The 22,831-nt window shown below is 35.1% G+C and overlaps 1 protein-coding gene across 4 annotated transcripts in view; it reads left to right on the top strand.

The window, feature by feature from the left end:
- Window positions 1-20,697, top strand: part of KLHL5 (kelch like family member 5) — a 78,910-nt gene extending 58,213 nt beyond the window's left edge. For 3 of the 4 annotated variants that reach the window (XM_058546905.1, XM_058546902.1, XM_058546904.1), the window contains 5 exons: window positions 3,523-3,747; window positions 7,756-7,918; window positions 13,185-13,397; window positions 14,961-15,132; window positions 19,090-20,697. In XM_058546905.1, coding sequence (XP_058402888.1) covers window positions 3,523-3,747; window positions 7,756-7,918; window positions 13,185-13,397; window positions 14,961-15,132; window positions 19,090-19,146 — 830 coding nt within the window. In that variant the 3' untranslated portion in view covers window positions 19,147-20,697. The remainder of the gene's footprint in view (window positions 1-3,522; window positions 3,748-7,755; window positions 7,919-13,184; window positions 13,398-14,960; window positions 15,133-19,089) is intronic. The other variant, XM_058546903.1, reaches the window with a different exon arrangement.
- Window positions 20,698-22,831: the final 2,134 nt, after the last annotated feature.

Genomic DNA, 22,831 nt, shown 5'->3' on the forward strand with positions numbered 1-22,831 from the left:
CAGAAGCACTTCATGCTTTAATCACATCTAAAAGTTTCTCTTCTATATGACATTTCTAAGGAATATAAAAATATTAGCTCTAATTGAAAATCTTGTATTGTTATTTAACTTCTAGGTTCATTGAAACAAGCAGATAGATAGATAGATAGAGAGATAGATAGATAGATAGATAGATAGATAGATAGATAGATAGATAGATAGATAGATAGAAGATAGATAGATATTATCCCATATAACATAGTGCTATGTATTTATAGATGCTTAAGTTCTAAATATAGGCTTAATGACTGAATGGAACAGAAATACATAAAGTAAGATAACTCATTAGTGTTGTATAAATATTTGAACATTTTTGGAGATCTCCACAGTCCATATAATCAGTCTACAAATACTTATTAAGTATCTACTGTGTGCCTGGGGCTGGTACTTGGCTTTGCAGTCGTTACTAGCACTTCTTCTTCCCCTCTTTCTTTCCCTCTCTTTTTCAAGGCTTTAACTGTTATCTCTGTGTTAATTATACTCTCTCACTTTGATTTTCTTTTCATATTTCCAACTTGTACAAAATATCTATTTGGTGTTCAGCTTTCACCTCAAACTTCCTGTGTCCAAATCCTCTCTGCCCATGTATCCCAGACTTGAGAACTTGGAATTGTAATTAAATGTTCTTCAGTGGACATAACTCTGGCTCATTTAAGCAGATAAGGAATTTACTAAAAGGCTATTGAGGAACAGACAGGAACTACATCCGCTGTCCCTGCTTCTGTATAATTCCTGCTTTCGATTTTAAATCCTAGGAGCAAGCATCCATTTGACTAGCTTTAGGTCAGTCCTGAGCCCTAAACTTCCAAGGACAAAGAGAATAAGTATCTGTCTTTTCAGCTTTCTGGGAGATGGGTTGCTGCATCTCATCAAGGCTCATACGTGCAGTGGAAAATTCCCCAAGCATGAGAAAGGAACTCAGATACTAAGTACCCGAAGTAAATAATACATGGCTACTGTCTGTTTCTCTGTTTCTCTCTCTCTCTATCTCTTTCAGACTTTAAATTCTGACAGTCACTAAGTGACTTCTTTCAAAAAGGTCTGATTCTTCCAAATTTCCATTGCTATCTTTCTAGTTCCTGTTAGCCTCCTGTCAGCTCACATATTTTGATCACGTTAATTTAGTGGGAATGGCATTCATTATGTTGTTAATATGTGCCAGGCATTATGCTAAGCACTTGACTATATTATTTCATTTCATCTTCATAGCAACTCTCAGAGCTGAATGTTTTTATTGCCCTCTTTTATAGATGAGGATAGTGAGACTTAGAGAAGTTAAGTAACTTTCCCAGGATCACACAACTGATTAGTGATGGAATCAGAATTCAAACAGGCATTTTGACTCTAGAGACCATACTCTCTGCTTTGTTAACTCTTCTGTTAACGTGCCATTACTCTGCTCAAAAACTCCAGCAATCTTTATTTCTTACCACGTAAGATGTAAATTCTTCTTTCTAGATTTCAGGACTTTCTGTAATCTGGCCCTTGCAGCTTGACCAACTTTATTTCTGAGTGTTTCTTAGTAATACTCTGACCTTCTATCCTATTCAAGCTATCTTCCCGGGCCTTAACTTAGCTTATTCCCAATGTCTTTATGATGAAGAGTAATTTGTGTTAGTTGGATGGTAGTCTGTCATTGGTTCTTAGTCCCTTCATATATCTGTTTAGTATACCCAACAAATACGCCGGTAATGGTTCTAAATAGCCACTAAGAAAATGTTAGAATTTATTTGTGCCTACTTTTTTTAAAGGTTAATCCTTCAGTATAAATTGGGGAAGTTCTGAGCTTTTACATAGAATTTTGCAATTATTAGGATTTTGTTATTTTTAGATTTTTTTTTAAGATATATATTTCAGACTATGTTTTAAGATTTTATGTTTTAAGAATTGTATTTGATATTAGAAAGATAATTGTTAGTTACCAATTCATAAGACTATGATACTGCTTAGTGAGCTATATCTAAAAGAAATAACTTAAAATTCAAATGAAAAAAATATTCCTTAAATTCATTACTGAGGAGAGATGATTAGCATTGCCTTTTTATTTGAGAAAGGAAGAAGCTTTTAGGATCAAATTTAGAATGAGTCAAGTATACTATTACATAAAATAATCTGAATGTATGATAAAATCTCATTATAGCTAAAAATTATAAAGATTATTCAAATTCAAAAATATTTTTGAACAGCTACTATGTACAAGGGAGTCTATTTATGGTACTATGAGAATACAGAGATGGAAAAAGACTTGGTATTTATCCCAAATAACCTAAAATTTTTGTAGGGTAAATAAAAAATAATTAAAGCTATAATATATGATAAAATATAATATTCTATATATATAACAAAACTCTTTCTAAAATTTAGGAGATTATCAATAGTATTTAGTGCTATGATGACCTAATTGTAACAAATACTTTAGAATAAATGTTTGTCCTGTTTGTAATTCTATAAGAATAGCACTGACTGCATGTTGTATTAGAAACTTAGAAGCAAAGGAGACACTAACTGAACTCTTCATAACTGAGGAGTTGGGTTTGTTTTTGGCTTTTTTTAGAGAAGTGGAGGTTTTTTTTCCTTAACTCCAGTGGTATCACCACCTCATAAAGAAAACAAAAGAGTTCCTTGAATCTTCCAATTCTTAAAAAATGTAGACACCATCAGCAGTTACTCCTAAACTTCCTACATTCATAGCTCCCAAAGCACGTGATCCACACTTATGCTCTTGTCCTTCCAGTTGCAATAGAACATGTATCCGCTCCCTCCTCCTATGAAAGCCAGCCCTTTTCCTGTGCTCTGATACTGCCTCCTCAGGAACCTCACACTGTTAATTAGGATCCCTTAATCTCCTGTATTTTCAGCTCTGTCCTCACAATTAGATCGTTCCCATTAGCATTTAAGCAAACTTAAGTTTTTACCATTTTAAAAGCAAAACAAAACAAAACCTCCCTCAACCCACCTAGTAATTCCTATCTCTTCTCCCTCTTATAGCCAAACTTCTCAGAAGAATTATCTGTGCTCACTATCTCCATTTCCTCACCTCCCAGTCGTGTCTCAACCATTCAAACAAGGGAATTCTCCCTAAAGTCATCAAAGACGTCCATATAGCAAAATCCAGTAATACTTTTTAGTCTTCATCTTACTTGATCCTCTCAGTAGCATTTGACGCTGTTGATAGTCCTACCTGCTAAAAAATTTTTCCTTTGGCTTCCAAGACACTGAACTACTTTGCTTTTCCTCCCACTTCTGGCTGTTGCTTCTCAGCCTCCTTTGACAGATAATCCTTTCTCACTTGACCTTTTAATACTGGAGCCTGGTGTATGCCAGATGATGAAGCAAGGGCCAGATCATGCAAGGGTTTATTGGAATATAATAAAAGTCTTATTGTCAATGCAAATAAAATTATACTTTTGTATGTATAATTTCATACATTACTCAATCGTGGTGAAATTTTTATTTACATAACTTCTATATATTACTATTAAGGAGCAACAAGTATTGAAAAGTATGATCTCCGTACAAATATGTGGACTCCTGTAGCAAATATGAATGGGAGGAGGCTGCAGTTCGGTGTTGCAGTGTTAGATGACAAACTGTATGTGGTTGGAGGAAGAGACGGACTGAAGACTTTGAATACTGTAGAATGCTACAACCCTAAAACAAAAACTTGGAGTGTAATGCCTCCTATGTCCACACATAGGCATGGCCTTGGTGAGTATAACTGTGCAGACTTGCTCCTAACATCATATATTAGGCTTCCACAGCCTTCTTACATTCTGTACCAGGCAGAAGAAGACCAGTGTGGCAGCTGCTGAGTCAGCAACAATCAGTCACCAAGCATTCCTTCACATGCTCCTTGTTAACTGAGAAGTGGAAGCAGAGAAAAGAAGCATATAGACATAATGTACATAATATATAGAAAACACACATAAATGTGGCAGCAACCAGCACAAATAAAAACATGGATATTTAAGGATTTTAGTGTAGCATGATGGACTGAAAAACCACCTTTTTAAATGTGTTTTGTGTTGACAATTAATGTTATCTAACCTAACTGAAATACTTATTTAAAAATCTTTAGCATTATTGTTTTTCATCTATATCTCCTGGTTTTCAAGCAGAAATGAGTAAAAACCCAGAAAAATTTTGAGGTGGCACAGAGAATGTCCGTCCTGATAGACTTTTCATTCTTTCATTCAATGATTTACTGAGCAGATATTGATTAGCATGTACTCTGTGCCATGCTCTTTGCTCTGTAGGTATACAAAGATGAAGAAGACACTATCTTTACCCTCAAGGAACTGATGGCTCACTCTGTGATGACAGAGAGAATTTAGGCATCTTGATCAGGTGACCTCTCTTTTCTCATAGGAGAAAGAATAGGTGAAATAGAAAGAACTGTTCGATGAGAGTGAATGAGGTGGAATTAAAATTAGGTGGGGCTTGAAATGTATCTATACCACCCAGCTTTTGCTACATAACCAACCACTCCAAAAGTTAGAGGCTTAAAACAACAACCATTTATTTAGCTCATGGATCTGTGGCTCATCTGGTTTGTGCTTCTGATCCGGGCTGCCTTGGATGATTTCTGCTGGGTTTTCTCATGAATCTGTGGTGGGCTGACAGGTCGGTTGGATGATCTAGGATGGCCTCATTCACATGTGTAGTGGTGGGCAGGTTGTTGGCCTGGGCAGTAGAGGCAACTGGGCCACATGCCTCTAATCATTCAGCAGGCTAGCCCAGACTTCTTCACATGGTGGCAGTCACAGAGTTTCAAAAGCAGCAAGAGAAGGCAAGCCCCAATGCACCGACACTTTGCAAGCTTCTGCTTGCATCATGTTTGCTGATGTCCCACTGACCAAAACAAGTCACGTGGGCAAGCCCAGATTCAAAGAGTAGAGAAAAGGACTCCTTCTCTTGATGGGAGGAGGTACAGAGTCACATTGAAAATAAGCATGCATTCAGGGATCAGAAGAATTTGTGACCATATTCTCAACTTATTACGGTTTGGAAAAGGTTTAAAATAGTTTCAGTAGAGAATTTGATAGGTCATCATATTAAAAGATGGATGAGTAGCAGTGAAGACAGAGTTAAGTTTAGATAGCATAGCATTATACTATATTCAATTTATTAATACTGAGCACCAGAGTGCATGCTGTTCAAAAAAGCCAGTAGCTAGTGAGGAAAATTATGTACGCGTAAAGATTGATATGGTAGTGGGTACAGCAGAAGATCAAAGAGACAAGAGATTCTACTCGTTACGATTAGGTTTCAGTGAAAGGTGATCTTAAATTTTAAGTTTGGTGAGAAAGTAAAACCAGACTGTTAGGGCTAAGGTACTGAGAGAGGAGCTTAAAATTAACTATGTGAAATTTAACAAAGAAAACTATAAATTACTCTTGAGTTTGTAAAATTAACTCTTACATAGACACAGAATAGGAAAATATAACTTAAAAGCAGCATGAGTAAGACTTAAAAATTTGGGTTGACCATAAAATCCAGGGTCAATAGTGTGATTCAAATGCATACTTCCCCCACCATGGGGAAAAGAAACTTAATTCTAACTTAAGGTAAATTCTTATAGATACAGTACATAGAGTGAGAATGCCCATGATTCAGCTATGTGCAGATTAGATTGTGCATGGAACACTATCATTAGTTCTAGATATCATACAAAAGACTTTACTGAACTGCAGCAGGTTCAAGGGAGAATGATCATATAGTTCAAAGTTAAGTTTTTATTTCAAATTTTTGTGTCATTCAAAACAGCCTTGTTCGGGGCCGGCCAGGTGGCATAGCGGTTAAGTGCGCCTGCTCCACTGTGGCGGCCTGGGGTTCGGATCCCTGGCCCACACTGACATACTGCTTGTCAAGCCATGCTGTGGCGGCGTCCCATATAAAGTGGAGGAAGATAGGTGCGGATGTTAGCCCAGGTCCAGTCTTCCTCAGCAAAAAGAGGAGGAGTGGCAACAGATGTTAGCTCAGGGCTAATCTTCCTCACCAAAAAAAAAAAAAAAAGCCTTGTTCTTACTGATTTACCTTTTAATAAATAAATGTTATAAATTTGAACTTATAAAAGAAATTTTTACTTAAGAAACATTCCTTTTATCTCCTTATATGTGAGAATTACATAAATATTTTATTTGAAAAAGTGGTTCTGCTGCTAAAATTTCTTTTCAAAGCTATTGCTTAAGGAACTGGACTAGATGGACCCCTTAGTTTTTCTTTCAGCCCTTTGATTAATTACATACACATATAATTGGATATATGTTATATATAATTGGAGCTACAGATGTATGTGTGTGTGTATTATCCCGTATCCAATACTGAGTGGAATGGTATGTTGGTTTGGGTCATACATGAATGATGAATATTTATATCTCATTTGGCCATGATTTCACAAATTAAAATATATTTGTATCACAGAATTTGTACTTTGGCCCTTAAGTGATACATATTTGTATTTCTCCTGACTATGATCATGTCACACCTCTTCTCAAAACCCTCTACTGGCTCTCCATCTTATTTGGAATAAAATCCCAAGTCCTGGGCCGGCCCCATGGCGTAGCGGTTAAGTGCGCGTGCTCTGCTACTGGCGGCCCGGGTTCGGATCCCGGGCACACACCAATGCACCACTTCTCCGGCCATGCTGAGGCCACGTCCCACATACAGCAACTAGAAGGATGTGCAACTATGATATACAACTATTTAATGGGGCTTTGGGGAGAAAAAAGGAGGAGGATTGGCAATAGATGTTAGCTCAGAGCCCGTCTTCCTCAGCAAAAAGAGGAGGATTAGCATGGATGTTAGCTCAGGGCTGATCTTCCTCACAGAAAAAAAAAAAAAAATCCCAAGTCCTTACAATAGTCCCGACCACCCTGCGTGATCTGGCTTTACACTCTCCCTCATCTCCCGCTCACTCACCCTGCTCAACCAAACTGGCCTCCTTGCTGTACTGGAAACACACTAAGCATGCCTCCGGGGCTTTGTACACACTGTTCCTTGCCTCACCTTCTCTTACCCCAGATATCTCTATGTCTGGTTTCCTAATTTCATTCACGTTTTTGCTCAAATGTCACCTTATCAGAAAGGTCCTCCCTGATTCTCTCTGCCCTTTTATTCTGTTACATTTTTCTTATTAGCACTTATCAATACCTGAAATATATTTTGTGTCTGTTTCCTGACTAAAATATTAGGTCCATGAGGGCAGAGCCCTTATCTGTTACGTTTTATTAAGTGCCTGACATTTAGTAGAAACTCAATAGATATTTGTTGAATAAATGAACAGATGAATCTGGCTCAGTTCCCTGGTGATGAATCACATCAATAGATTATGGTAGCAAATGTAACTACCATAGTAAAATCTCATGAATTTGAATTAATAGAGGTAAAGGAATAGAAATAGTTTTTCAAATATATCTTAAATTCATATTATTGAAAAATGTTTTAAATGTGGTAATATGGACACCTTGTGTGGTTTTGAATAACTTTCCACTGTTGGACTTCATAATACTGCCTCTAAAACTTTTAAGACCAGAGCTATGGTGCTGTTTCTCCCCTTCACCCACCAACCTACCTACCAAGAGGAGGTGTGAAGAAGCCAGATATCTATATCGTAAATCTTTGCTTAGTCAAATTTGCATGTGTAACGTTCATTGTACTTATATTTCAATCAAAATGTGATTTTTAAATCATTACTTCTTTCCTGTCTCCTTGTAGGTGTGGCTGTACTGGAAGGTCCCATGTATGCAGTAGGAGGGCATGATGGCTGGAGCTATCTGAATACAGTGGAAAGATGGGACCCTCAGGCTCGCCAGTGGAATTTTGTTGCCACTATGTCCACCCCCAGGAGCACAGTAGGTGTGGCAGTACTAAGTGGAAAGTAAGGAAATATTTAAAGTTCCATTTAAAATACAATAAGCTAAATTTATTAAGCTAAATCACATTCAACTTAAAGATATACAGAAATCATGAAAGAAATACTTTGAGTGATATAAACAAACTTCTAAAGTAGTCTCTTTTATAATAGTTCTAAATATAAATAGCTCAACATTAAGTTAGGTTTTCATTTTAATGTAAGATATTATAAATTTCTGGTTATCATTTTGAGTGAAGAAATTTTATATAAATATTCAGTATAGCAAAAAATCTGGTGGTTTATATAGCTTTCAAAGTATATAGTCTTTTAAAAGTAGTATAATCTCTCTAGTGTTTCCCTAAATAATTCCTTCTAATCTCTTCTACTGATTTATCTTTACTTTCACTTCTTTCTTGTCTCGGTAAACTGGTGAAAAGTGGAATGGATTTAGAAAGAGGTGCTCTGGTGCTTCATGTCTGCTCTAAATAGAGTAAACAGATTTGGATAGAGCCATCACTAATAGCTCTTGGGGACTCAGAGACTAAATACATATCTTTCTCAAGCCTTCTTTCCATAAAATGAAGGTCTGTATGGTTATTAAATAAAAGTTGTTTGCTGCATAACTTGACTCACTTAAAATGTTTTATCATCATTTCCAGAAGATGAAGGAATCAAAGTTAAACTATAGAGACCTAAAATTACTTATAGACTTCTGTTGACTATTAAAAGAAAAATGAGAAGATATTAGTAAAATTTTTATATTTTATGACGTAGGGTCTTGTTTCCTTGTTTGCTTGTTTCCTCTTAGTTACATCCTACTTTTTGTTATTTTTTAGCACTATTACAAGTAAGATAGAGAAACAGAAACCCACTTGTTAAATGTATCTGATCTCCATACTCCTCCCCTCATTTGTTTTAGCTAAAGAAAGAACTTCAAAATTCATCACTACATATCTTTGCTAATTCTTTGGTAGAAGAGTCAGCCACCAGAGTATAGTAAGAGAGAAAAAAGAAAGAAAACTGAACAATATCTTCTCAGTTTTGATCCTGTAGTGTAAACTTTTGGGATTTGTTCATTGGACTGTTTCTTGTTCAGTGGCATATTTCTTGGCCCTTATTTCTGGCTAGAAATATTTATTTCTAATAGAGGACAGAAGAATAACTGCCTTCTCTAAAACCTGATTTCCAGACCTATGGTAGCCTGGACTTCTGGGCATAGAAGTATCTTACTTTCTTACCTTTCCTTCTCTCTAATGAGAAATAAATATTTCAGTCTTTAACCTACCTAAAGTACAATTTATTGAGTATAATTCTGTGGCAACCTAATAATCGTATCAGAGGCTAAGCATCTCTTATCTACTAAATATTAAGACATTTTATTTTGAAAGTATAGTATATCTACATTGTGATTGTAACTGATCTGTTGGGATATCTTCCAAACTGGTCACTTTGCCCCTAACCTTAACTGTCTCCCTTTCATCCCTCATTTTAGAGACTCACCTGATGTTCTACCTAAAATACAAATAGGACCATGTCACTTTCCTGCTTAAAACCTTTCAATAGCTTATCTGACCAAGGCTCCTTTATGATCTTGCCTCTGTCCACCTCTCTAGACTCTTCTCTCTCCTTTACCCGTGCATATTACACACCAGCAGAACTAACCTATTTGTGAAAAATACATTTTGTTTCACACTCCTATCATCTTTTAACCCATACCATCTGTCTTAGAATGTTGTTTCCCCAACTTTCCTACCTGGCAAACTCAGCATCCTAGAAACCTTCTCAAAAATCACCTCCAGAAACCTTTCTCCAATCCCCACTCCCATCTCCTCATTCCCCCTACGCTCATTGTCCATTTCATCCTCAGCATATTTACTCTGCATAATTTGTGTATAATTGTGTTGCAGCATGTGCTACTCTATTAGTGTAGTTGACTGATCCATCTCCTATAGTAGATCACGGTCCTGAGTGACATGGTCCAACTTTCTGTTCCTTAGACCTAGCACAGTACCCAGCACGTAATCTGAAGTGTGCAACCTTGTTGAAGAATATCCTGGTACCACTTAGATGCAGTGGTGCTTAATCACCCCAAGAAGAGGATGTGTTAATCCATCAACCAGCATTTTTCTAAGCTTGCTTTAAAACAAAGTAGCAATGTTTCAAACTATTTTGTCAGTTTCCATTTTTAGGTACATATCCAGAATCTGGAAAAAATAGAATTTACGTTAGTTGAAAACAAAAAAGTATGTGGTTGATTGAAAAAAATTAATTATGCATCTTCTCTCTACTACTCCTTTGTGATTTAGAACAAATCATTTCTCTGTGCCTCAGTTTTTTTAATCTATGAAATGAATAAGCCTGGATTAACTACTATTTTTGTTGTTTTAACTTATTTTACAATGCTTCTTGTTGCAAAATACAGTTGTTTCTTTAGGAAGGAACTGTTTCAATGTTTTATGAGTTAAATTCTGTATCTTAAAAATTTTAAAGTGTTAAAATTTTTCTTTCTACCATGTTTGACAGAAAGAAGCTTTATTCAGGCTTCCAATCGCTCAGAAGCCACTGGCTGGCAAATATTTTTGGCAGTAGAATCTCTCTTTCAAATGAAATCTTACAAAAAGTTCACTACTTAAGGCAAATGGAAGTTTAAGTTTATTATAAATTTATTTTAAATTTATTATAAGTTTGAGTTTATAATATTTCCTTACTGTAAAAATCAATGTAGAAGAATAAGACTGTTTTAAAGAACACCCAGATTATTTCTATGTTTTGTTTTGGTTGTCCAGTATGAAGAAAATCCTGATTCACAGATAAGGAGTTGAAAATGGTTAAGTTATTTTCACTACTAGATTTCAATTTAATTGAAATCTCAGAAAACTCTTCAGTTAAATTGCTCAAGTAATTTGAAAGTAGTAGAAATCTTTTTTTCCTAAGTTGAATCTCAAACAATATCTACTAATCACTTACATTCTTGATCATAATTTTAAAAGTCAGGCAAGACCTAAATCTTATTTTTAAATATATAGTATGATATATCACAATTTGACATAATATTTCTCTTTTTATTGTAATAGATACTGTCATGGGGAAGAGAGATGAGTTTTGAATCTTCCATGGCATTTAATTGAGCTAGGTGATATTTTTGAAAATTAAAACTACTTTTTAAAACTTGAATTTCATATAAACCATTTTTGGGACTCCCTCAAGTCCTCCACAGAATGCTATTCTTAGAATACAGTTTAAAAACCATTGCTTGAGAGAATGATTCTTCAGAAAGTGTTACCAACACATTTTAGCCCTTAATATAAGCTCGGTATAAATGTTGTTTGTACACTCAAGATCTAAAAATGCCATTCCCTAAAAGAATACAAGTAGAGACAGAATTCTTTTTTCCCTTTAAACATTTACACCATGTTTATTATGTGTAAGGCACTGTTCAAAGTCGTACTTTAAATTTGATCATCAATAATCCTATGAGGTAGGTCTTACAGATTTTATGAATGATGAAATTCAGGCAGGTGGCGGTTAAATAACTTGTCCACAGTCACAGCTAGTACGTGGTGAACCAGGATTCAAAACCAGAAAGTCTGGCTCTAGAGTCCATGCTCTTAATCACTGTACTATACCACTTTTCACAATAGAGACCCATGAATTCACTATTAAGAGAGTGGGGTGCCTTGAAGTCTATTGTGTGTGTGTCTGTGTGTTTGTGTGTGTATGTGTGTTTGTGTGTGTGTACGTACGTGTATTTTTAATTATTGATATTCTCTAATTGTTGACGCCTTCTAATGTTTTGTGATTGATATTCAGATAATTATTCTACCAAGTATTAGTTAAAGATGAGAACAGTTTAATATTAAGAACAGTAACAAAACAATAAATAAATAAATAAAATAACAGTAACAGTAATAAATTAGCTTATAACAGATAAAAATTTTAGCAGATTAAAGTTTCAAATAAATTTTGATTTCCATACTATTAATATAGTTTAAGTTTAGAACACGATATTGCTACAACCATGTGTTATTATAAGATGTGGTCATCTTATTCAAGAACCAGTTTGAGTGGCATAGTGTACTTTAAATAATGAGTTAAAATTATAAAATATGTCTTTAAAATATCTATATTTACCCAAATATAAATACTTAGAGTTTTAATTGGCAGAAATTTGGTATAGTTCAAATATTATTTCTTAAGAATAAAAAAATACTGAAGTATTAACTAAGGTATCCATAAATTCAAAATATGTGACCTTTTGTATCAGCAATGGACTCAATTATTATTCTTTTTAAAAAACTAATAGAAAAATATCCATAAAAAGCTTCCCAAGTGAATAGTAAGTACAAGAAGATTTTGTGCTTAGTAAAAAATATTCAGATGTTCAAATATTTAAAATATTTTACATATATTTTAAGTTTGGAGTAAAATTCTTTTAAATTAGTGTAGTATATTGATTGATAATGAATTAAAATTGATCTACTAGGCAACGTTTAGGACATTAACATATCATATTTATTTTATATAACTCACAGTATCCATTTCTGCAGTAATTTAAATTAATGAAAGATCACTCTTCATATATAATAAATATTAATTTATATACCATTGGTTCAAGCTATCCTTTTATTCTCCTATTCCACTATTACAAGTACATCCCAGATGACTGTTGACAGTACAACTGCTCAATAATATAACTATGTGTCCCGGTTCTGCTTCTTACTGGGTGACCCCATGCAAGTCTCTTAATCTCCATGAGCACGTTTCTTCACCTGTGAAATAGGGATGCAAATGGTTTCTCATAGCATCATTGTGATGATTAAATTAATACAGGTAAAGTGCCTAATCTGTGGTAGGTATTCAGAGAAGCTGTTTATTTCCTTTATAACCAAGTCTTATCATAGCTATTTAAGACATAAGTCGTGGTATATTTTTATACCATATTTTATCAATACTAAGACATTTTAACATCTCTAAAATTGCAGTACATCTTACAATCAGTGGTGACTTGTCAAATAGATGGCAGCTATGAAATAGTTGTCATTGCTTTCATGTGAGTTTGTTTTCTTTTTTATGTATACGCAGTGATATCTGGTGTATACATATATATGATATATACATGTGTCATTTAATTGATAGCTCATCTTCTTTCTTGATGGCACATAAATTGACAGTGTGTCTTATAATCGATGGCACCTTGAAATTCAACGAAATACCATAAGAATAACTTCTTTGTCTCGAGCATAATAGTAGCACTATTTCTTATTTATCATTCTGTTTGTTCTCTTTACAGACTTTATGCAGTTGGTGGTCGTGATGGAAGTTCTTGTCTCAAATCAGTAGAATGTTTTGATCCTCATACTAACAAATGGACACTCTGTGCACAAATGTCAAAAAGGAGAGGGGGAGTAGGGGTGACTACCTGGAATGGATTGCTGTATGCTATTGGAGGACACGATGCTCCCGCATCCAACCTGACTTCCAGACTCTCAGACTGTGTGGAGAGGTAACTTCCTGTGAAGGAAAACTAGGGATAAAAAAACAAATATAAGCCTCTGACACTTCCAGATGAATTAATAACTCTTTATTGAGCATCTACCACATGTGAGGCAGTTCCTTAGGAGCTTTGTAAACATTGGGTTGTCTGCTCTGGCCATTTCTCAGTCTGTCTCCCAACAGCCTGCTCAGATTCTGCTCTCATCATATTACTGCCTACTTAAACTTTACCTTAGAATTGATTATATAATTTATTAATTGAATCAAATGACAAACATTTGTTGTGTACCTATTTTGTACTGGACACTGTACATAATAAGAAAAGAAAAGGAGTTTTATGAATTTCAGAGAATGAATTAGGGGCCGGAGGCTAAATAAGAAATGAAAAGGATAGGGACATTTCTAACACATTTTGATATAAAATGAAATATAAAATAATAAAATCAAATAAAAGGTTAATAAGACTTAAAAGCTTAAACAAGTCATCCAAACTGGCCTCATGAAACTCAAGTATGGGGCCAGGTAAAGAGCCTAACATCAGTGGAAGATTTGGACAGTAGTTCAGGCTCCCATCTGTTGTGTTCACTCTAGTTCAAGGAATGGAGAAAATTCAATGGATTCAGGAAGTGGAGTCAATAGGAGCATGTATGAACACCCCAAAGCAGAAAGGAATATGTTCATTCAGGAAACTGGAAGGCAGCCACTGTAGCTGGAGAAAAAAGAGTGATAGAGAGAGGAGGAGGAGTCGGGTGAAGACGGGGGCAGATCATGTAGAGTCTTGAGGCCTTATTAAGGATTTTTTAAAGAGCAATGGGAAGCTAATGAGTGAGTGTGTGTGTATTATTTAATCAATTATAAATGACTAGAAGAAGAATAAAAAGTGAAAAAGGTTTGTTGATGAAGTGAGTGCTTTCTGTCAAATGCTAAGCAGAGTTGGTTGGTGTTTTATGAGAAAGCAGGAAAGTTACACCTGCATTTCGCCTGTATTTGGAAAACAAAATTCAGACTACGCTTGTCACCTGTTGTAATCCGGGAAAGGAATATAGAAGTCTTTATTCACTTTGCCCCATAAATTACAGGCTCACTGTAGTACTGCACCTAATGAAAAGTTGCTCATTGATACAAGAGGTATTAGGAGCAATATAGGTCATCTTAGTATGATGTATCTGCTATTAGATAGACAACTTTTGGCGGTTCTAGTTAACATACTTCATGAAAGGAACAAGAACGTTTAGAAATGGACAGCTTCAGTGATTCAGGCTGTAAGTCATCTTGTATAGAGCTTCATGTATTGATTTTCTCAGATTTTCAGTAGGCAATCTAAAACCTTAAAATAGTTTTTAGTATTTGCATTAGCTCTTTTGAATAGTTTAAGTGTTATGCATCTGCTAAATGAATCTATAATATTGTAAGTAAAAGTTTTCAGAACATCGTGATATTTTTCTCTAAAATATGTTCAAATGTACTTTATATAGCAGATAATAAGACAAAAGATAGGTTTAAAGAACAAAACTATTTATATGAAAAATATTGTGAAAACAATGTCAGCTCCAGTTCTAAAATTTTCTTTCAGATATGATCCTAAAACAGATATGTGGACTGCAGTGGCGTCTATGAGCATCAGCAGAGATGCAGTGGGGGTCTGTTTACTCGGTGATAAATTGTATGCTGTTGGAGGGTATGATGGACAAACTTATCTTAATACAGTGGAAGCTTATGATCCCCAGACAAATGAGTGGACCCAGGTATAGCATTTCATTTTTCGTTATTACACTTACACTGTATTTGTTAAAATAATTCTATTGATAAAACAGATCCTCTCAATTTTGTCCAATATTGAAATATATAGCATAAACATGATAGTCATCCCTCAATTAAATATAAGAAAACAAGAAGGAATGTTTAATTTTATAATATAATTAAAATCCAAAAGTATCTTTAAAGTGTAAGTTAATACTCAGAGAAATTATTATTAGTTGTTCTGCCAACATTTGCTTGCTGGGAATTGATGGGATGTTCTAGCATTGATAGAGCTAATAGGAGCACAAGAAGGCTGTAACAAAAAGAGGGGAGATTGTGGAAAATAAGAAACAAAGATAGTAGTCAGAAAAATTTGAACCACTTACCCATAAATGACCAATAATTTTTAAATACTCAAGCCACTGATATTTGGGAGCAGATCAAATGTCTGGTCATAACCTAATAAAGACGGCAACACTAAATTACATTAACAAGTAAGAAACTTGACCTGGCAAGCTTATTAACAGAAAAAATTCCAACTGTGTCTATTTCTGGGAAGGCCTAACACTTCTAGGAATGATCTTTTGAGACCTTTCTTTCCATCATCACCAAGAACAGAATCAGGAATTTTGTGCCCCAATTCAGTATCTGATACATAAAAGACAATCAGATGTTTAATTAAGCCAAAGTTTTCCTACAAGAAGCAATGGTAAGTATTGTCAAGAAAACAAAATTTATGAGAATCCCCACTGTCATAGAATTTAACTACTTAGGTAGGTAAAGTCTGCATGTGTAAGGGGAGAACCCACAATGTACAGCAGTTGGTATGAAGTGTCCCATGGTATAGGCAGTGAGTGGTGTAGGAAATCAAAGAGAAAAAAAGAAAATGGTTGTTGAAAGGGCTTCAGTGAGAAAGAGGTGGGATTTAAGCTAAGACTTAATGCATTGATCCAATTCGAAAAGGTAGAAAAAAAGGGGAAATTGTGTGAGAAAACATGAAAGAAATGTTACCGAAGCAGAAACATGCAGGATATATTGAGGAAGTGTGTCCGGTTATAAGGATCCATTCTTGAGAAGAGTAGGAGTTCTCACTGGAGAGGAAGGTTGGGGTCAGGATAGAGGTCTGTGAAGGCCAAGCTAAAGAGTTTGGTAATGAGAGGCCAGTGGAGACTTTTAGCCAAGAGAGTGATACAGTAATAGAAAGTTCACGTGCCAGCAGCTGGGGACAGGGTAAGTTGGGTTAGGGGCAGGGGAGGTGAAGGCTGGATAACAGGAAAACATTTGGAAGATTGCTTCAGTTGTAAGGCTTGAAGTGTTAAATATGTAAATGGATTTGAGAGAGATTACCAAGTCCTGTCTATTCTTTCTTTATATATACAGTTACTGGGTTGGATTGAGAGGTGCAGCTTCTGAAAAAAACAGCAAAGGGTGATCAGCGAGTGCCTTAGAAGATAATGGAATAGAGCCTTTAAAGAGAGGAGAGAGGTTCAACAGTACAAGGAAGAATGGAGATGATTTTTTATTTATGAAGTTGTAAGGACCTTTGAGAATGTGATAGAAGCGGAAGCCACTACACAGTGTAAACAGTAAAGAGAAGAATAAAAGTAAATATAGGAGGTAGAGGGGCATGCGATTTTAAAATGATGATGATAGATAGTTAACATTTATTGAGCACATTTTATGTACCAGGCTCTGTTCTAAGCACTTTAAAGAACTTATTTAATCCTCCCAATAACCTTATAAGGTAAAAACTATTATTTCCCCACTATTATGGCCCCAAAGAGCCCATAAGCCCACTATATCTGATAAGGAATCTGAGACACAGAAAGGTCAAATAGCTGACCCAAGGTCACACAGCAAATAAATGGCAGTGTTAGAATTTGAGCCAATGCTTTTTTTTCACAACAGAGGTCAAAACAAGAAAGTAGAGAGAGATTCCAGATGCTAGAAAGAGAGCAAAATTGAAGAGCACTTTTCCTGAAAGAAGAGTGGGAAACAGAATTGAGAGCAAAGACAGGTCCTCCTCAGACTGAAGGAAAGATCTTCTCCTCCAAGGTTGGCGGAAAAGATGAGAGTATGAATGTAGAAAGGTAGAGGGAGTTTTTAAGTGAAGAGAAGGATAGAAGAAGAGACTTACATTGTGTGACCTTGATCTTGTTTCTTAAATAAGTGAGATCTCTTGGGGGAGGGAAAAAGGCATAATTTGAGGGCTTGAGTTAGAGCAACAGGAGTTCACTAGAAATTGTCTGATTACCTACCATCAGCCTCCCACCATGGCAGAAGTAGTTGTGAATGATAACCAAAGAGCCCATAAGAGATAGAAGAATCTCTTTTTCTGAATTGTATTTGATTTAAACCCTTAGGCTAGTTATAAAGAAATCTATTGGCCAGTATTTGACACTTGTTATTACAGATAATTAGTACTTTATGCTGAATCACTCTGTATCAAAATTAATAATCTGTAACCATACAGCTATTTTGTTTGCATGCCTATTACTATTTTAAAGCACCTAAATGTGAACTCATAACCATAGTATCTGAAAAATTAATGTTTTCCTTTCCAACGTTCCAACAAATGAATGAGAGGACATTTGTGCAGGGAATGAAATGAGATTATAACATTTTAAGCCACCACTCACCCCACTACCAGCCTTGACTCAAACCAGGAGGTGACTTCATTGTATTTTATAAATTCTCTAAGCTAAAGTTTCTAGCTGGTTGTCATGACAACATCAGCTGTTCACAATGTAGGAATTTAGTGTCTGGGTGTTTTGAGAACAGCTGCTAATTACAAACAGACGTTTTGATTTAAATGACTTAGAATAAGCATTAGAATAAGCTCCTAGAATACTGTAAGTAGATACAGTTTTAAAATAGGTTATTTGATTGTTCAAGAAGAGATAACAGTGATCAAAACAACTGATTCAGATGGAGAACAACTGAGACTTCTCTTATAATTGAATTCCGATGTGTTCTTAAAATCCACTCGTTGGTCTGGGGAGAGGTCAAACTGATTAGGAAGTCATTTTGATATCATGTAGTTGACAGAAACACTTTATTACATACCCCCACATATATAAGTACAAAGCAAACTTTCTTGGTGCTTTGTATCAGTCACCCTCCCCAAATGCTAATGTCTTAATTCTCTTGGTTCAAATGCGTAGATTCTTACTGTGCTCAAAGTAGTCATTCTTTAAAAACTATCCTTGTCCACACTTTCATTTCCACTATCAATTGCCCAGTGTCTAGGGTACTTTAAAAAAAAAAAAAGACAATAAGTGAAAAATTTAAGAGTTATTTTTTATCTATAATAAGATTATATTCCTTCCTCTAGCACCCCACACTTCTCTCTCACTGTCATAAAATTTATTCATAGGTCTGTTTCCACTCCTAGGGAGTTGGATGGGTGGTATTTAATATTTATTTACTCTGCTAAAAAGTGGTAGAATGTGTTGAGACTTTTCAGCCATGCACAGAGAAGGCAGTCAAAAAATGTAGTTACTGGTTCCCCTGGAATAAGAAGATCCTAGGCATGCAGTGTGTTGTGTATACTCTCTCTGAGACAGCACATCTGTTACAAGGGCCTCTCTGAATAATACTTGCTATTTTCTCCATATTGGTCACAAAGTTACTTTAAGTGTTCAGCATTTCCTTATATTCCTATTGTGCGTCATTTTGGCCAAAATGGTGTTTCACGTAGACCAATTCCTGAACCGTTAAAAAAAATTACCTTTAAATAGAAGTGAATACTACATAATCATGTGATATACCCCGGACAATTTAGTCTATGAAACTTTGACATCAGAAGGGGAGTCTTGAGGATGAGAGCAGGACAGCAGGGGCTGGCAGCAGCAGCTCTTTAGCAACCAGTACAGACTGTTTCAATATTTCACCAACTGGTGTGGTATTATCAACATTTTTACCTACAAACCCAACAGATATGTCTTTTTGTTTCTTTTTAGGTTGCTCCACTGTGCCTAGGAAGAGCTGGGGCTTGTGTCGTGACTGTAAAATTATAATTTAGTACTTTGTTTTCTAAATGAAGATATCCTCTTCCTTTATGACTTTAGTACAAATATTCTACTATCAATGGATGCATTTTTAGGAAATTTGCAATGCCATATGCCTGGGCACAAAGTGCCTGATCTCCAAGTGAAGATGTTAAAACAAGGGAGGATGAACCAGGATTAAATACTTACATTTCTTAGTAAATCAAAACTACAGCTGGTAGATTGTGAACATACATTCCTGATATAAAATGTGAGGACAAATGCACTTCTCCTAAACACAACCTAGTGTTTACTGGGCATTTTATTTCTTAATAATCAAGCACATTTTACTGACATTATCCAGATTTCTTTTATTACAGTGCAAATACACTAGATAAAACTTGTAACATTTTGCTTTGTAACTTTATCATACATGAGTTGCAGTAATTTTTATTTGTTTGTTTGCTTGTTTGTTTAACCACGGCCACTGTTTTAATGACATACTAAAGACTATCCTAGTTCGTTTTTTCAGAAATAGCTGCATTATATGTGCTTTGGTTGTGGATTTTATTTCTAAAATTGGGTTAGTCCAATGAATAAAGAAAAACATTAAAGAGTTAAAACAATGATGACCAAAAAAACTTGATATGATCTTTGGGGTCTATTTAAATATTCATCCTATCACATCTAGATTCACCAAGAACTCCATGTTATGATATTCTCAAATTGGAATTGAAACATGGTGTTTTGCATTAAATTTAAGATATTCAAATTTATGTAGAAAAAATAAATGTTATATACCTTATAATATTCTTTCACCTAACTAATATTTAAGTATATGGATTTGTTTTCCTTTGTAAGAGATGTTTTGATGTCTTTTGATATTGATAAAACTGTTTGGATATTCTTATCTTCTCAACTCTGTATTTGCCTCCCCTGCCTTGTTTCTTACATTTTGCCACAATTAGTAACCCTTTGTGCTTCTTTGTAATCAAATAATTTGGGGGGAATGGGCTTATTGAATGTTTAAAACATAAGTTTAGTGTTTATTACTCAAAGTTTTGTACATTCGTAAACTCTAATTACATATATGAATGTTAATACTATTCTCTGAATTGTTTATTGTTTCCAAAAATGCACTGGGCAGTAACATTTTATGATAAATCCTTTAAGGTGTAAGTCATTAACTTATATCTTAATATAAAATGAGTATAAACTAAATTCCCATCTTTTAAAATACAATGTTATGGTTAATGTGTTTTTATATTTTATATCAGGGTGCCTTTTTGTTGCTTTCTTTAAAAATTAAAACTAACTCAGGGCTGGCCCCATGGCAGAGTGGTTAAGTTCAGCACACTCTGCTTCAGTGGCCCAGGTTTGCAGGTTTGGATCCTGGGCATGGACCTGCACCACTCATCAGCCATGCTGTGGCGGCAACCCACATACAAAATAGGGGAAGATTGGCACAGATGTTAGCTCAGGGTTAATCTTTCTCAAGCAAAAAAAGAGGAAGATTGGCAACAGATGTTAGCACAGGGTGAATCTTCCTCAGAAAAATTAAAACTTTTTTTTTTGAGCTGATTTTGAATGCTTATGAAATGTTTCTACTTTGCAAACCAAGAAACTGAGTAATTCTATTCCCAGAACAAATCCTGTAGTCATTTTACTGGTGTGGCCACTAAGAAAATAATAGTGATAGTGACAAATACATTAATATTTCATATATTCATTATATTATGGATAGGAATTCGATTATTTTCCTGACAAGGAGGGATCAGCTTTGGAGTATATTTATGTATTTAAGGGAAAGGAGAGAAGAGGAAAAGGTATAAGAAACAAAATTTCAAAAGCAGGAACATGTCAGTATATCATGCCTTCTTTGAAGGCCCAGACCTGTGATTTGAAAAGAAGTACTTATGTTGAGATCATTCCTTGGAACACTCATCCACTCTCTGGTCCCTGTGCCCACAGAGGAGCCAGACTCATGCTAAAGTAAAAGAACTGATTCTCCTCTCTGAGGACCTTCCTTTCCTTTAGGGGATTCATTAGAAGAACATTTCCTTTGATTTTCTACCCTGATAGAGGATCTCTGTCATGCATTTTTGTAGTCAATAGGACCTGCTCTCCCGGATACTAGTAAAGAGAATCATTTCTTTTCTGGTGACAGAGCACTCACTAAAACATTCATTCCTCTCCTAGCCTGGGGTCTTATAAATCTAGAGGAAAATATGGCTCTTCCTTGTATCCATCATCCAACATTGCTGCCTTGACTTTTACTATTAGCCTCTCCATCAAGATGTCTAGCTAGCTGCTATTTATTTTAACCCCAATTTAATGACCCTCTAATGAAAAATATAGTATTTGCTAATAATTATTGAATGCTTATTATGAACTAGGAACCAAGTTTTTTGCATGCATTAGTGCACTTAATCCTCACAACAACCTTATGAGGTAGGTTCTATTATTATTCCCCTTTTTACAGATGAGGAAACTGGGGCACAGAGAGGTTAACCCTAAGGTTATATATAGCACGTAAGTGGCAGAGCTAGGATTCAAATGCCTGCAGTCTGGCTCAGGAGTCAGCACTCTTATCATTCCTGCTTCTAGGCAGAAAAAGAGAGGTTTCATTTTATGTGAGGAAACCTTTATTTTAATAAAGAGAAAAAAAAAAGTTTATGCTTTTTAGAAGTAAGATTTATACCAGTCACACTCCTATTGGAAAATTTTGGTTCCTTGGTGTTGGGGGGAAGTTTTGCTTAAATCTCTTATGGAATTTTATATACATTTTGCTTTAGAAAACTAAATGCAAGAAAACGTGATATACATTTCAAGTTTTATAAATATTAGACAAATTGCATGGTATTTTGGGTGACTGAACCATAAACAAATTTATTCATCAAAAATAAGCTTTATTGCCAACAAATTAGGGAAGCCAGATGAAATGGACAAATTCCTAGAAACACAAAAATTACTAAAACTAACTCAAGATGAAATAAAAAATCAGAACAGACATATAACAAGTAAAAAGATTGAATCAGTAATCAAAAACCTCCCAACAAAGAAAGTCCGGGACCAGATGGGTTCACTGGTGAATGCTACCAACATTTAAAGAAGAATTAACACCAATTCTTCTTAAACCCTTCCAAAAAAAATAGAAGAGAAGGGAACACTTCCTAATTAATTCTATAAGGCTAGCATTACCTTGATACCAAAGCCAGACAAAGAATGAATGGGGGAAAAATAACATGGTCATCTCAATTGATAAGAAAAAGCATTTGACAAAATCCAACACCTTTTCATAGTAGAAACACTCAGCAAACTAGGAAAAAAAGGGAAGTTCCTCAACCTGTTAAAAGGCATTCATTAAAAACCCACAGTGAACAACGTACTGACTGGTGAAAGATTGAAAGCTTTCCCCCTAAGATCAGGAAAATGCACAGTCTCACCAATGCTATTCAACATTGGACTAGAAGTTCAAGCCAGAGCAATTAGGTAAGAAAAAGAAATAAAAGGAATCGTGATTAGACAGGAAGAAGTAAGACTCTCTATTTGCAGATGACATTATCTTATATATTAAAAATTCTAAATCCACAAAAAAAATTATTAGAGCTAATAAATTCAGTAATGTTGCAGAATACAAGATCAACACACAAAAGTCAGTTGTATTTCTACACACTAGCAAAAAAAATCTTGAAAAGGAAATTTAAGAAAACAA

Source organism: Diceros bicornis, chromosome 8 (assembly GCF_020826845.1).
Source record: "Diceros bicornis minor isolate mBicDic1 chromosome 8, mDicBic1.mat.cur, whole genome shotgun sequence".
NCBI classification, from domain to species: domain Eukaryota; kingdom Metazoa; phylum Chordata; class Mammalia; order Perissodactyla; family Rhinocerotidae; genus Diceros; species Diceros bicornis.